Raw genomic sequence first — 16604 nt, 5'->3', positions numbered from 1 at the left:
TATATAATACGTATACAACGGGTTCACATTGAAGGTTGAATCTGACTTGGGCACCAGACCTGTTCAAATTGTCATGATTGTGAACGAGTTGCCGCTTTGACTTTCCGACAAGACATTGACTTCGCTGTTCTTGCTTCTTCCTCCCAGGGCGGCTATCTTCTTTCCTTTTTTGATCCGCCTTTTTGACCTGTGATCCATGTGACTGAGGGAATGCTTAATTAATTTTCTACGTCTTCCACCAATGTCAACACACGTGTATATATATATATACATATATAAAAGAGGTAATTTGCTACATTCCCCATAATTATTCATTATCCAAAAGTCATGCACATAATTAATTATGAACTAAATAGCTTATATCTATTCATACATATCCTTATACGTGTATCTATGAGTGACCCTTTAACATATATATTTATTCATACCCTTCAACAAGAATATACCTATAAATTGGTATCGAGTCGAGTACAGATACCTCTTAGCTCTCGAACAAGATCTTGTTCAGAGTGTGAATTCAACTTGTTATATCTGAATTCGAGCTCAAAATTTAATATCAAAATCAGTTGATTGATGTTCTTGTCTCGAAGACATTAGTTAGTTTTATAAATGCGAAATCATATGTTTAGTGGTTAAACCTCGTCAAATCGTTAGTTTAGCCATTAATGTTCCACGTTAATACCTTAATCTAGCTCATCTAGATCAGTTTGAACTCATTTTATAAATGATAGTGCTCGGCCATACACACAAGGATAACTAAATTAGCTAGATTTTAGAGAGAGGTGTAGTACAAGCTAAGGGTTCTGTAAGCATATTCTTCTTCCTTACGTACACGAGTTAAAGTTTATGGGTGTTTTTTTTTTTTAACGATTAGCACGAGCAGCTTGACTTGCCCTAGGCATCGGGTTCCATGCAGATGCTTCACCTTTGTCTGATTTATGTAAGATAAGTTCCAATATCTTCCTAGTTGATCTCTCGATAATTATTTGTTTTTAGGTTTAATGTTTAAAATTTGGAGTTTTAAAAAATAATTAACAGAGATTTCAATTTTTTTTAATTTCAAATATTTACTTTTTATGTGTTCTTTAGAATTCAAAAGCTTTTTTCTTTTTTTTTTTTTTTTTTTTTTTTCTTTTTTTTTTTTTTTTACATAGGAAACATGATTTTTTGTTTTTAAAAAATGTTTATAAATTACTTTTACTTCTATTTATCTGTATATATAAACCGGATTTGGTTTCGAATCTTGATCTCTCATACGATTGTTCGGGTGGGTTGCTTGGTGATCATAAGAATTTTCTCCTCCTTATCTCTTCCGAGGTAATTCTGCGATTAGTTTCCTTATATCTGTTCTTCCGTGATTGCTTATTTCAGCAAAGAAAACCCCTCTATGTTCTAATGTCACTGCAAAATTGAATAAGATGTTGTTGATTTTGGTTTACTGATAATGTTGGTCAGAGGCTTTATTGGATTGCTCTGTTGTCTGTATTCTTGATTTAATATGATTAGGTTTATCGTTTTCTGGAGCTTAATGTTGTTCGGTTATGGAGAATTGGGCTTATTTGAATGCTGAGAGTTATTACGATTTGATTTTCCAATGACTTCGGTCTGGTTCCTTGGCATTGGCAGATAAGCTTGTAATCTGGTGGCTGCGTAAGGAAAGAAGATGTGGGCGGCTTCTTGCCTCGCGTCGTGCTGTGCGGCTTGCGCTTGCGATGCCTGCCGCACGGTTGTTTCCAGTATTAGCCGAAGGTCTGCAAGGATTGCATACTGTGCCCTCTTTGCACTCTCTCTGATTGTTTCTTGGATTCTTAGAGAAGTTGCTGCTCCTCTTATGGAGAAGATCCCTTGTGAGTCATGACTTTTCCCTTTCTTAAATGTCTACAGATTTGTAGTAGTAGTTCAAGCCATTGCAGATGATTGCGTTGTGTATTTCGCTCTTGCTCGTAGCGCCATCATATCTCGTGCTCGCTTTGATGAATCTATATGGAATTCTTGAAAATTTTCCTTAGAATAAGACAATATCTTATAACTCCTCAGAAGGAATGTGTGTCACAGCGAGGGTGAGTGTTACAAGACGAGTGTTTTGGGTGTCTTCCTTTTAAATGAGTTTTTCAAGGATATTATTAGACAGTAGAGGTGTGCCGGTATTATGCCCCAACCCATGTGTCAGAGCTTAGATTATGCATTTGCTATCTAGAGCAGGTTCGATGCACGATGAGAAACTAGATGGATGGATATTCGGGATGTCCCGATGAGATGATTGACACATGGGCTCGTTCCCAACAGATGTGTCCGAGCACGATGCATGAGTCGTGTTGTTGGGAATCGAGATGACAATGAGATGCGACATTGCTTACAAGAGACCTTGGCCTAGAGTAGAGGCAAGGTCGAGCCAGATGACTTGACCTAATGTAGAGGTAAGTCGACTAGAATTGTAGACAATTGAACATGCACACACGAGCGGCGTGTGTGACCAAACAAGCTTGGATTCCACACAAATTGTATTTGGTTGGCGAAGGAAAATCTCGCACACATGGGCCCGTTCCCAACAGATGTGTCCAAGCACGATGCATGGCTCATTAGGAAATTGGCTCTGTGATTGGTTGTAATCATCCTTCCCTATTTAGCACTTTTTCTGTTACTTCTTCTAATCCTCAAACTTGCTGTTTGTTTTTTAACTGCTCTAAGGGGTACTTACTACTCAGAATCATTATCAGATGATAATGAAATATTGTCAACTTTAAAAGCTGTCTCCAAAGCAACCACATTGCTGATTTGACTGATACTTTCAAGTATTATGACAGATTTTTATTGTATGTCCTTTTTCAGGGATCAACACTTTCCATGAGACACCTAGCAGGGATTGGTTTCAAACTGATGCAGTCCTGCGGGTTAGCTTGGGAAATTTTCTCTTCTTCACCATTCTATCTGTGATGATGATTGGTGTAAAAAGTCAAAGGGATCTCCGTGATAATATTCACCATGGTGGATGGATGGTGAAAGTCATTTGTTGGTTCCTTCTGGTGGTACTAATGTTTTTCATTCCCAATGAAATTATTACCTTTTACGGTAAGAAGACTTCCAGTTTGTGATGGTTTAATTTGAGATCCTTTCCCTTATTTCTTTCTTTAAAATGGCATTACTATATTCTGCATTTGCAGAGTCTATGTCAAAATTTGGTTCAGGATTGTTTCTTCTCGTTCAAGTTGTTCTTTTGCTGGATTTTGTTCATAGATGGAATGAAACCTGGGTCGGATATGATGAGCAGTTTTGGTTCGTAGAATTATAGTTTCTTCTTGTGTCTTTTTATTGTAATAGCCCAAGCCCACCGCTAGCAGATATTGTCCTCTTTGGATTTTCTCTTTCAGGATTCCTCTTAAGGGTTTTAAAACGCATTTGCTAGGGAGAAGTTACCACACCCTTATAAAGAATGTTTCGTTCTCCTCTCCAACTGATGTGAGGTATCACAATTCACCCCCTTTGGGGCCAGCGTCCTCGCTGGTACTCATTTCTATCTCCAATCGATGTGAGATCTCACAATTCACCCTCATTCGAGGCCTAGCATCCTCGTTGACACACCGCATGGTATCCACCCCCTTCAAGGTCCAGCATCCTCGCTGGCACACCATCTGGTGTTTGGCTCCTAGCAGACGCGTTTTAAAAACTTGAATGGAAGTCCGAAAGGGAAAACTCAAAGAGGACAATATCTGCTTGTGGTAGGTTTGGACTGTTACACTTACTCTCTCTTTTTGGGTTTGTAACTAATGTTCGAGTTTCCCCTCTTCTTATTAGGTACATTGCCTTATTTGTTGTTTCACTTTTCTGTTATGTGGCGACATTTGTCTCGTCTGGGTTCCTCTTCCATTGGTTCACACCATCAGGACATGATTGTGGGCTCAACACCTTCTTTATTGTCACGACCCTAATTTTTGCGTTTGTTTTTACTGTTGTTGCACTACACCCTTCAGTAAGTTTTTCCCTCTTTCTTCTTTCATCAATCAAACTGTATCTTTTAGATGGCAAGTCATGATTGTGCATGTCTATATATATTTCCTGCCTCTCCCTCTCGTCTATCTTTCTGTCCTACAAATTAGAAATAATTTCTTCAAATTTTGCCTCCATTGATAATAGATTTGGCTAATGTCCAAGTTGTTGTACTAGGACACTCATTGTATTGTACGTACGTCTGCTAAGGAGAGGTTTCCACACTCTTATAAAAGATGCTTTGCTCCCCTCTCCAACCAATGTGGGATCTCACAATTCACCCTCCTTCAGGGCCCAGCATCCTTGCTGACACTCGTTCCCCTCTCCAATCGATGTGGGATCTCACAATCCACTCCCTTTCGGGGCCCAACATCCTCATTGCCCCACCGCTTGATGTCCACCCCTTTTTAGGGCTCAGCGTCCTCGCTGGCACACCACCCGGTATCTGGCTTTGATACCATTGTTATAGCCCAAACCCACCACTAGCAGATATTGTTCTCTTTGAGCTTCCCCTCAAGGTTTTTAAAACGCGCCTACTAGAGAGAGGTTTCCACACATTTATAAAGAATGCTCCATTCCACTCACCAACTGATGTAGGATCTCAAAATCCATCCCCTTTCGAGACCTAACGTCTTTGCTGGCACTCATTCCCCTTACCAATCGATGCAGGATCTCACACTTAATTTAGAAATTTACGCCTCTGGCGGTGTCTTTTTACTGTTATGATATTATCTTGAATTATGACTTTCCCGTGGTATATCTTTTCAAATACAGAGTGCCTACATTTTCCTCTTGTCTCTTATGACTTCCAACATGATGACAAAACAGGTCAGTGGCAGTGTTTTACCTGCATCGGTCATCTCGCTATACTGCATGTATCTCTGTTACAGTGGACTTGCTAGTGAACCAAGAGACTATGAATGTAATGGTCTCTACAAGCATTCCAAGGCTGTTTCTACTGCCACTCTTGCCTTAGGTCTTCTCACAACTGTTCTATCGGTTGTCTATTCTGCTGTTCGTGCTGGTTCTTCTACAACCTTGCTTTCCCCTCCAAGTTCACCTCGTGCAGGTAAGAGTCAGCTATTTTATTTTATTTGATTTTTTATTATTTGGATTTTTACAGTTCTTCTGAAACTCACAAGGTTATGCAAATGGTTAATGTTGCACATGTTGATTTTAATTGCCTGTCGAGGTAAGAGTTTCAAATCTCTGCCTTGCCTCCTGGTCAAGAATATAATTTCTTAATTAGTTGAGCTAAGCTCAAATAGCCCGTTTTTGTATCCGTCAAGCCCACCACAAGCATATATTGTCCTCTTTGGGCTTTCCCTTTCGGGCTTCCTCCCAAGGTTTTTAAACACGTCTTGCTAGGGAGAGGTTTTCACACTTTTATAAAAAATGTTTCGGGGTCCAGCATCCTCGCCGGCACACCTCTCAGTTTTAAAAACCTTATGGGAAAGCCCGAAAGGGAAAGTTCAAAGAGGACCGGTTACACGTTTCCTTCAATCTTTATGACGTTTGTAACCCATCTGAAGTATCCTCTCATGTATGATAAGGTTATTGGGTATGACATTCTTGTTTCTGTATCGAATGGCAGAAGAGCCATTGCTTCCTCTGGAGAATTCGGCTGAGCATGAGGAAAAAGAGAAGGCAAAGCCAGTTTCATATTCATATTCATTTTTCCACATCATCTTCTGTCTTGCTAGTATGTACTCAGCAATGCTCCTGACTGGATGGACCTCCTCAGTTGGCGAAGGCGAAAGGTTGGTCGGCGTCGGGTGGGCATCGGTGTGGGTTCGTGTTGTGACCCGCTGGGCTACTGCAGCATTATTCATCTGGTCTTTGATTGCTCCTCTTCTGTTCCCAGACTGGGAATTTTGAGCACAATATTTGATGATGTTAATGGTGTCTAAACTCTAAGTAAGTCTTACTGCATGCACGTAGGCCGTGAACGAAAATGTCAAGTGTATATGGGGATCACTGTGTTCACTTGCATATGAGCTTATAACAAAGTTGTAATAATATAAACTAAAGTCATAAACTCAGTCCAAACAGTTGCTGTTTGGATGCAATAAAACAGTTTCTGTTTGGATGAAACTATTGCTCTAATTCGCTTGCTTCTACTTCTTTTATGGATTACGCAGCAGGTGAAATCATAAATCATCATTTAAGCCGGAAGGAAGGTCAGGGAATAAAGTCAACGGTTACATAGTTATACTAGTTTTTGTTTTCAATTAATAATCAAAATAATTTGGTTGGGTCAAGTTGAGACATTTTTTAGACCTAACCATATTATTGAAAGTTTTTTCTATGGAACAATTCTTAATAAATAATAAACCTAACCAAACTATAATGTTTTTGGATTGAATTGGGTTGGTTTTGATGGTTCTGTTATTTATTAAAAAAGTTTGTTCTTTTAGAGGTCAACTGAGTTGCTCAATCAGCCTCTCTCACGGTAGATAATGACTATTTATACCTCTCACGGTAAAAGAATAGATAATGACTAGAAATTGAACAAGTAAGAAAACTTCTCGTTGAGTTAAGTTTCAAGAAATAATATCTTCCACCAAGACATTTACCCCTTGACTAGAAATTGAACAAGTAAGAAAACTTCTCGTTGAGTTAAGTTTCAAGAAATAATATCTTCCACCAAGACATTCACCCCGAAGCCGAAGCCCTTTTGAAAAAGTAAAATGTTAATTCTATTTTCAAACATTTAATTATGATTTGCGGTTTAATTTCAATACATATTTTAAAAAATTATCTTACAAATTAAAAATTATTTTTAATAAATATATGTGTATATATAGTTGTATGGTAAGTTGTAGGGAAATTTATGAACTAATTAATTCCATAAAATTTTCATTTATTTGAATCCAATCCAATACGAGGTTGAGTTTTTTGAACACGAGTACTAAAATGACTAAAATGACGTGCACTTAATTCTACCTTTATCCAAAATTATAAGACTTGTAATTTAACAAAATAATAAAATAAATAAAGGTGGCGTTCAATTGGGTCGGCCCAATCTGGAAACCCAATGAGCGGCCCATCTATTTCATATAAAATGTTCCTTTAGAAGCATCATGGCTCATTTCTAGCTTCCTTCTTCATCAGTTGTCTTTGTCCGCAAGAAAATCACAACAGAGTTGCAGAATCCTACTCCGGAAGTACCAAGTCTAACCTTGCAATCTGATGGCGCCAGACCCTGAGGATGAGATCAAGGACGAGAAGAATCCTCGCCCTCTCGATGAGGACGATATAGCTCTTCTCAAGACCTATGTATGTTCATTTATCAAAGCTTCTTTGTTTTCTACTTTATAAACCCTAAATTGGTGCACTATTTTGCTATCCGTTTCCTGTTTCTACCCCATTTATACGTTCGCATCTCGTTGTCGGATTAGATCCGGCGACTTTACTAGAATCGCGTTGCTTATGATGTGCGCTCCTAGTTCTGATAATTTGTCAGTTTTAGTGTCTGTATTCCTTCACCTGGAAGAATTTTAAATGTGAAGTAAGTTCACATTTGGTCCCCGAGTTGAAATGTCTGGATAATCTGTGAATCAGAGGGCTGCCATCTGTAGGCAGTACGATAATTTATGCACTATTGAACATCTCAGCTAATTCTTCAGGGCAGTTTTTTCATACAATTAGGGTCTCTGAATCTCGATTTTCTTCTTATCCAAGAACCTATGTCCAGTGGGTTTTATGTCAAGGCTCATCTTTAAGACAGTGGAATGGCATATTCTTATTTCTCAGTTTTTCGTCTATCGAAATGAGTAGTTGTGGTGTATCCTCAGTTTTGCTCTTGTAACACCACCATCCTCTTTTGCAGGGTTTGGGACCTTATTCAACCTATATCAAGAAGGTAGAGAAAGAAATCAAGGATATGGCAAAGAAGGTCAATGATTTATGTGGTATGTATGCTTCCCGTTCTGTATTAGAAACCAGCCCATATATTTTGCTATGTGAATAATCAGTTTATCCCTGAAATTAAATATCTGGATGGATTGCATCACAGGCATTAAGGAGTCCGACACCGGTTTAGCAGCTCCCAGCCAGTGGGATCTTGTATCCGATAAGCAAATGATGCAGGAAGAGCAGCCTCTTCAGGTGTGATTTCAATGACGTTTGGATACACTTCTTTGTGGTTTTTAGTTTCTGATGCAGCAATATGTTGTCAATCAGGTGGCAAGATGCACAAAGATCATCAATCCAAATTCTGAAGATGCCAAATATGTTATTAATGTGAAGCAAATTGCCAAGGTTAGTTATTAGTTTCGTGTCGTATAATGCATGCACTCAAAGTCAGTCAAGGCATTCGTTTTAAGTGTGGTTGTGGAGGAAAGGGAAAAGGAGGGACTTATTTACAGTCTTACTTTATGTTTATGCCTTTTTTTCTTTGATAGTTTAGACTTTAAGAGTTTATTATCCACATTTTTTCCATCAAACCTGCAGTGGTTCTCTAACTTCGTTTACTTTTGTTATGTAGTTTGTAGTTGGACTTGGTGACAAAGTTTCTCCAACAGACATAGAAGAAGGCATGCGTGTTGGGTAGGTTTTGGATGTTCTACAAGTTGTTCTCAGCGTCTTGTATTGGTATAATCTGACAGTGTTCAATTCTTTACCATGCTGTCTGTCTTGTACTTAAATTTCAACTATATGATAATAAGCTCAGAATGCTATTTACCTCAAGACAGTAGTTTATTTCATATGTGCATGGTTATGATGTATCATGTTTATGTTGCTTGATTTAGGAATAAACACCATCATTCTTCACTTTTGTATGTTACACAATGCTCTTTGGGAATGATAGAATAAGTGATGCATCTGCCTTAAAAAAAATCTCTTGCTTTTGGTGGCATTTTCTTGTTTTTGTACATGCAAGTATGGCATTGGTCCTAAAACGCTGACATTTTTTCTATTCTTACAGTGTTGATAGAAATAAATATCAGATTCAAATTCCTTTGCCTCCCAAGATTGATCCAAGTGTGACCATGATGACGGTAGAAGAAAAACCTGATGTGACCTACAACGATGTTGGTGGATGTAAGGAGCAGATAGAAAAGATGCGAGAGGTGTGTAGAAATTTTTTATTTGCATTTGCCTTTGAGTAGTTACAGATTTGCCCCGATTATTTCCATTTTTATAATTCTTAGAAACTCAAGTTTTTGTGTTATTTTTTTTAAAAATAAATCTGTTACCTGTAGGTTGTTGAGTTACCTATGCTTCATCCTGAGAAATTTGTAAAGCTTGGAATCGATCCTCCAAAAGGAGTTCTTTGCTATGGTCCCCCTGGAACAGGCAAAACACTTCTAGCACGAGCTGTAGCTAACAGAACAGATGCCTGCTTTATTCGTGTTATTGGAAGTGAACTTGTTCAAAAATACGTTGGTGAGGGAGCTCGGATGGTCAGAGAACTATTCCAGGTTGGCTTTTACTTCATACTTCGTAGTTTTTCTTAGTTCATTTAATAAATCAACGGTGTTCATACTTCTGCATTATTACTTATATGTTGTTCTGTACCCTAGATGGCACGTTCCAAAAAGGCTTGCATAGTGTTTTTTGATGAAGTTGATGCCATCGGAGGTGCTCGTTTCGATGATGGTGTCGGTGGTGACAATGAGGTTCAGCGCACAATGCTTGAAATTGTGAATCAACTTGATGGCTTTGATGCACGTGGAAACATCAAAGTTCTGATGGCAACAAATAGGTAACTCATTTTACTAGTGGCCGATCGTGGACAGCAAAACTCTTTCATATTTCTTAGACACACTACTTGGGTTGTATCTGGATGTATCATCTGCTAGTCATTTTGGTTCTTCATTGCAAAACAAATGTGCAACATCATGATCCTAGTTTCGGAATTAGTGATATGAAAATGACATAAACTAATTTCCATCTCTCTTTCAGGCCTGATACACTTGATCCAGCTCTGTTACGACCTGGAAGGCTGGATCGGAAGGTCGAGTTTGGGCTTCCTGACTTGGAAAGTAGGACACAAATCTTTAAAATCCATACAAGAACCATGAATTGTGAGAGGGACATCCGGTTCGAACTCTTGGCTAGGCTTTGCCCGAATTCTACAGGTAAAGACTTGCAGCATTACCTTTTCTGTATAATGTTTCTTTACGGAGTCTTAAGGACCATGTTCGGATAAAATATGGTATCTGAAGTACTAGAAATCACATGTCAATGTCCAATTATCCTAATTTCATAATAGGGCGGGGTCGAAATCTTAAGGGCAAATCTTAATCCTACCCTCCTCACTTCTCGGCTTCGCCAATTTTTGTTTCTCGTTCCGACATAAGGTGTCTCTATTTTGATCTTAGGTGTACATATCCTTCCCTCCAAGACATTTTTACACGTTTCCAGCACTACTCACGTAGGCTCCTGCCATTCAACCAGTTAATAAACCAAGAGGCCTTGCCTGTTGTACTGAAACAATTTATTTTTCTAAACACGGTATGTCTTCTCTCCTACAGGGGCGGATATCAGGAGTGTCTGCACAGAAGCTGGAATGTATGCGATTCGCGCTCGAAGGAAGACGGTGACAGAGAAGGACTTCCTTGATGCGGTGAACAAGGTGATCAAGGGATATCAAAAGTTCAGTGCAACTCCCAAGTATATGGTCTACAATTGAGGCTCTGAAGCTCCCCTTCATTCTTTCAGAGAAGAAAAAACATGGGGAGGTGTACCAAGTAATCATCATTCATTTATCTTCTGTACAACTCTTATTGAACTGCACCGCTTTTTTTCTTCCCCATCCCATCATGTTTTGCAACAGAACCCATTCTCCCTTTGTTTGCATCATTGTGATTTTGGTATAACCTTTTATCTTTATCCACTTTGCTTGATACATCATCCATCCTTCTTTGGGCTAAACCAAATATGAAGCTTTTGATTAGCACGCTACATTATTCATAAAGCATTCCAAGTTATTTAGTTGAGGATTGCTTTTGTCGTACGTTTCTTCTGGGCTGGAGCTGTTCAATTACAAATTGAGTCTTCAAATTTTTAAGTTCAGAATTTATTTATTTATTTATTTATTTTTGGGACAAAAATTAGTTTATCCCCTCTTAACTTTCGAAGTGCAAATATATAACTATATTGAGTTTAGAGATTAAATTGGTACAGTTATTAGTTTAGGTTTTTTTTTTTTTTTTTTTTTTTTTTTTTTTTTAAATTGATATAGCTCCCAAAACGACTATAAATTAATTTTCACTTAATTTTTGTACATCTAAAGGATTGTGTCTAATAGACAATTAAATGTTCGATTTTATATTCCACATCTTCGAAAATTGGATTAGGATCAAAAGTCTATTTGCTTCAACATTTTAAAATAGAAAGTTTATAATTACTTATTAGAATAAAATTTAATTGAACCATTCGTAAAATCCTACAAAATGTTGAAGCAAATAGACTTTTGATCCTATCCAACGTAAAAAAAAAATAGTATGAGAGATCGGGTGAAGGTTCTCTAGTGATTGGAACCATCTTCTCTGTATCATCAGTAAAATATTTGTGTAAACTGTCCATTGAACTTGCAAATTAAATTTAAAAAGGTCCCCCGTAATATATAACCTGATATGATTCCTATGATCTCACTAGATGTTCTTCAAGCTTGAAGTAATATGATGCAAGATCAAACCCAACCCTATTCAGATTGCATACCCCAGTGGAGCTTGGATTGGGGCAAGAGAGAAAGCTCTGCTTGAAAAAAGTTCCTAAACTTGAAGAAACAGAATGGAATTACAAAGAACCTTATCCAATAATGAGCCTAAATATCAGTCTCTCAAGCATTCTCTCTGAGTACATGGATTTGGAAAACTCGAGCAAACTAATATCAAAGGTTTTTCATCACACATCGACATCGATTGCACTACTAAGAAATGTTCACAGCAAAAGCAAACAACAAACAAACATTATAACAGTAATTCATCATATACCTCGATCTTTGTTGTTGCTCTGGTTGGATACAATATATGATTTGTCAGTCTGACCACATAAGCAAGAAATCAGTTGCATAAATCAAATTCATTTTCAGTGATGCATTGCATGGGCATAGAAAATTCAAGTATGAAAAACAATAACCAAATCTACCACAATTTTAAGCACTAACTACAAACATACTGTTGGTTAGTCTACCGCTGTATATTGAGCATGGTCTTGGCTTCACTCTGTTCCTCCAACAGCATGTCACTAGCGTACTTACTCAACAGTTCCATCTTCTTCTTCTCCAAAACCATCTTTTCAATCTCCTTTTCATCAGGTAATGGCACATGCACCACAAACTCCCTCTCCTTGTCCAAATTCTCCTTCATTTCTCTCTCTTGCCTCCTCTCTTCTTCCACAACTTCCTCCTCCTCTTCAAACAGCACCTCCTTCGCTGCAACGTTCACCACGCTAGCTACCTCCCCACTCTTTACTGCCCTCTTCGCTTCTTTCCTTATCTCTTCCATTCTTTGCCACTCTTCAACTGCCTCGGCTCTAATGCGCTCCTCACTTGGACCTTCCACTCTTTCCAAAACCCCATCCTCATCGTCCCTGTAGCCATAGTAGCTTGCATCAATCCTCTTGTATATATCATAGCGAGTCCTACGCTTTCTCAGCTCAGGAGGCTTCTCAAACAACTCCCTCACACCTGGTAACTTCTTAGCAGCACCAAAATACCGATACCCAGGACCACGACCACTGGGGTTTGGTACATCAACTATATTCCCCTCCAAATCAGTCATTTTGGCCGAGTATTTGGTATAATTGGGGCCACCTAACTCAACTATACGACGTTCCCAATGTGACTTCTCTCTAATAAGCTTGTTAATTTCATCATTGAGATCTCGCAAACGGTGCTCACCAAGGCCTTCATTTTGGATCTCTGCAACCTTACGACCAATTTCACGCATAATTTGTTGACGCCATTTGTCAGCTTCTGCAAGGTCACGACACTCGGAGGCAAGGTAGGGCCGGCGTTCCTTGGGTTTCTTCTTCTCCTCAGCTTTTAAGGCTATGAAACGATTGAGCATCGACTGGGCCTTCTCCTCATTTCGAGCCATCTTATCCTACCCTGAAAATCTGCACCATATATTAGGAGAAATTGAGCTTTGTTTGATAAAAATTGAACTACCTTTTGTAAATTCGACTAGGGAACCAAGTTCCAGTGCACCCTCATTTATCCCAATTTAAAGAAAGTACCAAAGTTCACAAGCTTTGGCTTCGCTCTAATGAAAAACAGTGAATATATCAATCCATCCAAAACCTAGATAAGGATACGAACGAAGGAAAAAATACCCACACTTCAACAATAACTAGAAACTGGATAATAAAGGGGAATCCAACCAATCTATAATTCTTTATAAGTACGAAAACATAGATACAAGACGGAATTCTTATATAATTGTATAAAAACAGAAGCAATCATCTGTAGCAAGAAGAACCAGTGTGCCTAAGTCAGTTTTTGAAGGAAAAGAGCAATTTAGAATTTCACCAAAAAAATAAAAACAAACAACTCACCCATTTACTATATGGAAATCAGTTGTTAAACCAATCAAAAAAGAGGAGCAAAACATAAAACCAGTCACCATGCACTTGTTTCAGTTCATTCAACCAATATTTGTTCCATTTCCTTGACAACCCCCAAATATATTTGTTATCTATGACCTGATAACAGATCTGTTCATTGCGAGACTAAAACTAGCATACGACTTGGAATTTATCTAAAATTCATAGAGGCTCTTATGGGATCAACATTTCAAAAGTAATCCATTCAATGATCAATCAATAAATAATGAAAAAGTAAATCCGTATGACTATGTTGGCAAAACAGCCGTATCTGAGTCATCACAACCAGTTTGCTCACTTACAGCTTCATGTCAACTACACGCATCCTCTAAGTTCTAGGGCAACTGAATCAACGACTAAATGGCAAACTACAAATAGTCTACAAGTGAATCGTCGCCATTTTCAACTGAGAAATGTTCTACAGACGAAAAACTATAAATCACAAAAACATTATACAGCGTCATTTCCAACTGACCATCTAGCTTTCAATGAAACATCTTAAATATGTGTGTATGCACACATATGAAACCACTGACCAAATGGCATACTATTAATCCAAGCAAACCAATCTTTAGCAAGTTAATTGACGATGGAATAACAAACAGACAAGAAATTCGGCCTTAAATCTTCAAAAACAAGAGCATCAAGCAGACAATAAATACCAAAAATTGTATATTATCCGAGCACAACGTCATAACATTTGCACAACCACAATAACTACATGAAACTATATCTGATACCAAAGCTATAAAGTAGGCACACAACAGATACCGAGAGAGAAAGACAGAAGTAGAATCCTTGCGGAGAGAGGTGAGGGAAAGAGAATGGAGACCAATAGACGAAGAAAGAAGACAGTAACGTTGAAGAAGATGGAGATTGAGACAAAGGATCAAGATATGGCCGCTAGGGTTTAACTACCAGGCATCTATGGTTTTCGATTCGAAATCTGAAGGGAAATCTCAATGAAGAGGAATAACAAAAATCAGATAAAGCTCAGGAAAACCTACCTGATCCTGAAGAATTCGGGCGTCAAACAATTTTCCGATCAAAATTTCGCCGCCAAGTAGCACCTGAAGAAACACTGATTCCGTCTGTGAAAGATATTTTCTATTGCATCAAATAATGGAGCGCAAAAGCCCTCCCTCTCGATCGCGAAAAATTTAACAAATTATGTATTAATTTTCTTCCAAAAACTTTCAATTTTAATTCTAAGATTAATTAAATATTTCAATTTTTACTTTTCTTTTTTATTTCTTCAAGAAAAAAAAAATGGTTTATTAATGGATTCGCCTAAAATTAGATTAGGTTAAGTTAAAGTAGTTATTTTTTAAATGCATTTCAACTTATAATATAATTGTCAAATATTTATTTAATTTTATAATTATTTATTCTCTAATAACTATTAAAAATAATTTTTAAATATTTGAAAAGTAACCTTTCAAAATATATATTAAAATTTAATTACAAGTCTAAATTAAATATTCAAAATTAAATAAATAAATATTTTATCAACTAACATCCTATTACCATTCAAAACAAAAAAAGTACTCATCCAACCAGATTTAAAAATATATTTCAACCTTAATTTTTATCAATTTATTTACTAATCTTAACAACGAGGGTAAATAAATAAATTGAGCTTATTAATTTCAATAATATTTAATTATGCCTAAATTATAAATGTCATTAAATTTATTTTTCTAAATTAAGTTAACTTTCGAAAGAATCACGCGAGTCTATTAATACAATTGTCTCGAATATAATAAAAAAAATATTATATTTAAAATAAATTCAACCAAGTTATTATATAATAAAGTTTTGAACATTTTAGATACGAAATTAGATAGTTATTTTAATGGTACAATTTGACCAGTTATGGGATATGTGTTGGGTTTTATGTCCTAAAACTCATAGTTTATAAACAAAAACATATTCTAGTTTCAATAAAGTTATTATTGTTATTTATTCAGTAAATATTGTTATTGAATAAAGTGAACTTTACCATCATTAATCTAAATCCAATAAACTAAGAACACTCTGCCTGTAGTATGATTACTTGAACTATATGTAGAGACATAAGAGTGGATCAAGTTCAAGTATATAGTCAAAATGATCTATAGTATAAGGATAAGGCCGAGTATCTTATTCTGGGGACACTATGGATGCGGCCCACTTTTGTATATGATATAAACAATGTGATCACTAAATTGTACATGTGGAGACATGTGAGTGGGGGGTCTTATGCAATGAGTATTGCATAAGATCGGACCATGAAGAAAACCACTCTCACTTTATAATGTCGTTTACTGTTGAGACTGATTTTCTTTTCATTCGATAACCTAAGTAACTCGGTTTTAATCCTGAGCTAACCATGAACTCCTGTTTATTCGGAATTATCCTTAGATTTGCATGGGTGAGAGTGGCTCTAGTTCGTCGACTCAATAGGCCTCCCATTTCAGGGGTAAGACTGGGTGAATGGCTGGGGACGTGGGGTGCAAGATGGAATTCACTCCTACCCACTTTTAGGGATAGAAGAGAGGTAGTTCCCTTAAGCATTGACTCCAAGTCTTGAACAAGGGGCCCCACCCCCTCATTGGCCTGAGAGGGATTCGGTTTACTGGTTGGACCACAAACCAATTGTTCATTAGAGGATCAGTGAGACATATGGAATAAGAAGTAACTTCAGGGGTAAAACGGTAAATTGACCCAGCTCTAGTTACAAACAACCTATGAAGGATCGACTTACTAATCATGGTTATATAAAATGGACAGAAATATATCTATAGTGAGGGGAGTGCAACTACTAGGCTATAGTGGAGTGTCCTAGTAGTTAACAAATGTTGGTTAACCAGGTTAATGAGTTTAATCGGTTAATATTGGATCGTTGGAGCCCATGATCTATAGGTCCATTAGGTCCCTCTGCTAGCTCATATCGGACTAAACCATAGAACAGTGTGATGAGTTAGTTCGAATTCAAATTAGGGAATATGCGCAACATATATACGATATATTTAACCGCATTTTTATTTTATTTACGAATTAAACAAAAAGAGAGAATCTGA

At 37.3% G+C, this 16604-nt stretch overlaps 3 protein-coding genes across 4 annotated transcripts; 2 read left to right on the top strand and 1 right to left on the bottom strand.

Moving 5' to 3' along the window:
- Positions 1-1159: 1159 nt before the first annotated feature.
- LOC111779360 (uncharacterized) lies at positions 1160-6090 on the top strand. 2 transcript variants are annotated; one of them, XM_023659514.2, is made up of 7 exons: positions 1160-1317; positions 1627-1847; positions 2830-3069; positions 3162-3273; positions 3793-3967; positions 4813-5053; positions 5579-6090. In XM_023659514.2, the coding sequence occupies exons 2-7, from the start codon at positions 1664-1666 to the stop codon at positions 5860-5862; spliced, it is 1236 nt and encodes a 411-aa protein (XP_023515282.2). In that variant the 5' UTR covers positions 1160-1317; positions 1627-1663; the 3' UTR covers positions 5863-6090. The 2 variants fall into 2 exon arrangements, with proteins under 2 accessions (XP_023515282.2, XP_086975466.1); XM_087119340.1 differs by having other exon boundaries at positions 1166-1317; positions 1507-1847.
- A 982-nt stretch (positions 6091-7072) lies between these two features.
- Positions 7073-10824, top strand: LOC111779012 (26S proteasome regulatory subunit 7). The gene is made up of 10 exons (XM_023659041.2): positions 7073-7263; positions 7817-7898; positions 8003-8094; positions 8170-8247; positions 8474-8535; positions 8915-9059; positions 9192-9410; positions 9513-9694; positions 9895-10070; positions 10467-10824. Exons 1-10 carry the CDS (start codon positions 7177-7179, stop codon positions 10622-10624), a joined length of 1281 nt encoding a protein of 426 aa, XP_023514809.1. The 5' UTR covers positions 7073-7176; the 3' UTR covers positions 10625-10824.
- A 1078-nt stretch (positions 10825-11902) lies between these two features.
- Positions 11903-14709, bottom strand: LOC111779020 (pre-mRNA-splicing factor ISY1-like protein). The gene is made up of 2 exons (XM_023659049.2): positions 14550-14709; positions 11903-13056 (listed from the first exon to the last, which is right to left on the bottom strand). Exon 2 carries the CDS (start codon positions 13035-13037, stop codon positions 12126-12128), a length of 912 nt encoding a protein of 303 aa, XP_023514817.2. The 5' UTR covers positions 13038-13056; positions 14550-14709; the 3' UTR covers positions 11903-12125.
- Positions 14710-16604: the final 1895 nt, after the last annotated feature.

The sequence above is a fragment of the Cucurbita pepo genome, chromosome 17 (assembly GCF_057944985.1).
Source record: "Cucurbita pepo subsp. pepo isolate OVF chromosome 17, ASM5794498v1, whole genome shotgun sequence".
NCBI classification, from domain to species: domain Eukaryota; kingdom Viridiplantae; phylum Streptophyta; class Magnoliopsida; order Cucurbitales; family Cucurbitaceae; genus Cucurbita; species Cucurbita pepo.
This window is presented reverse-complemented; position numbering and strand designations above follow the sequence as displayed.

Bases quoted from the DNA above. Each gene is read 5' to 3' on its own strand.
- LOC111779360 (XM_023659514.2), top strand. From the start codon at position 1,664: ATGTGGGCGGCTTCTTGCCTCGCGTCGTGCTGTGCGGCTTGCGCTTGC. The intron at 3,070-3,161 runs GTAAGAAGACTT...CTGCATTTGCAG, and splicing joins TGAAATTATTACCTTTTACG to AGTCTATGTCAAAATTTGGT. The intron at 3,274-3,792 runs GTTCGTAGAATT...TCTTCTTATTAG, and splicing joins GGATATGATGAGCAGTTTTG to GTACATTGCCTTATTTGTTG.
- LOC111779012 (XM_023659041.2), top strand. From the start codon at position 7,177: ATGGCGCCAGACCCTGAGGATGAGATCAAGGACGAGAAGAATCCTCGC. The intron at 7,899-8,002 runs GTATGTATGCTT...ATTGCATCACAG, and splicing joins GAAGGTCAATGATTTATGTG to GCATTAAGGAGTCCGACACC. The intron at 8,248-8,473 runs GTTAGTTATTAG...TTTGTTATGTAG, and splicing joins ATGTGAAGCAAATTGCCAAG to TTTGTAGTTGGACTTGGTGA.
- LOC111779020 (XM_023659049.2), bottom strand. From the start codon at position 13,037: ATGGCTCGAAATGAGGAGAAGGCCCAGTCGATGCTCAATCGTTTCATA.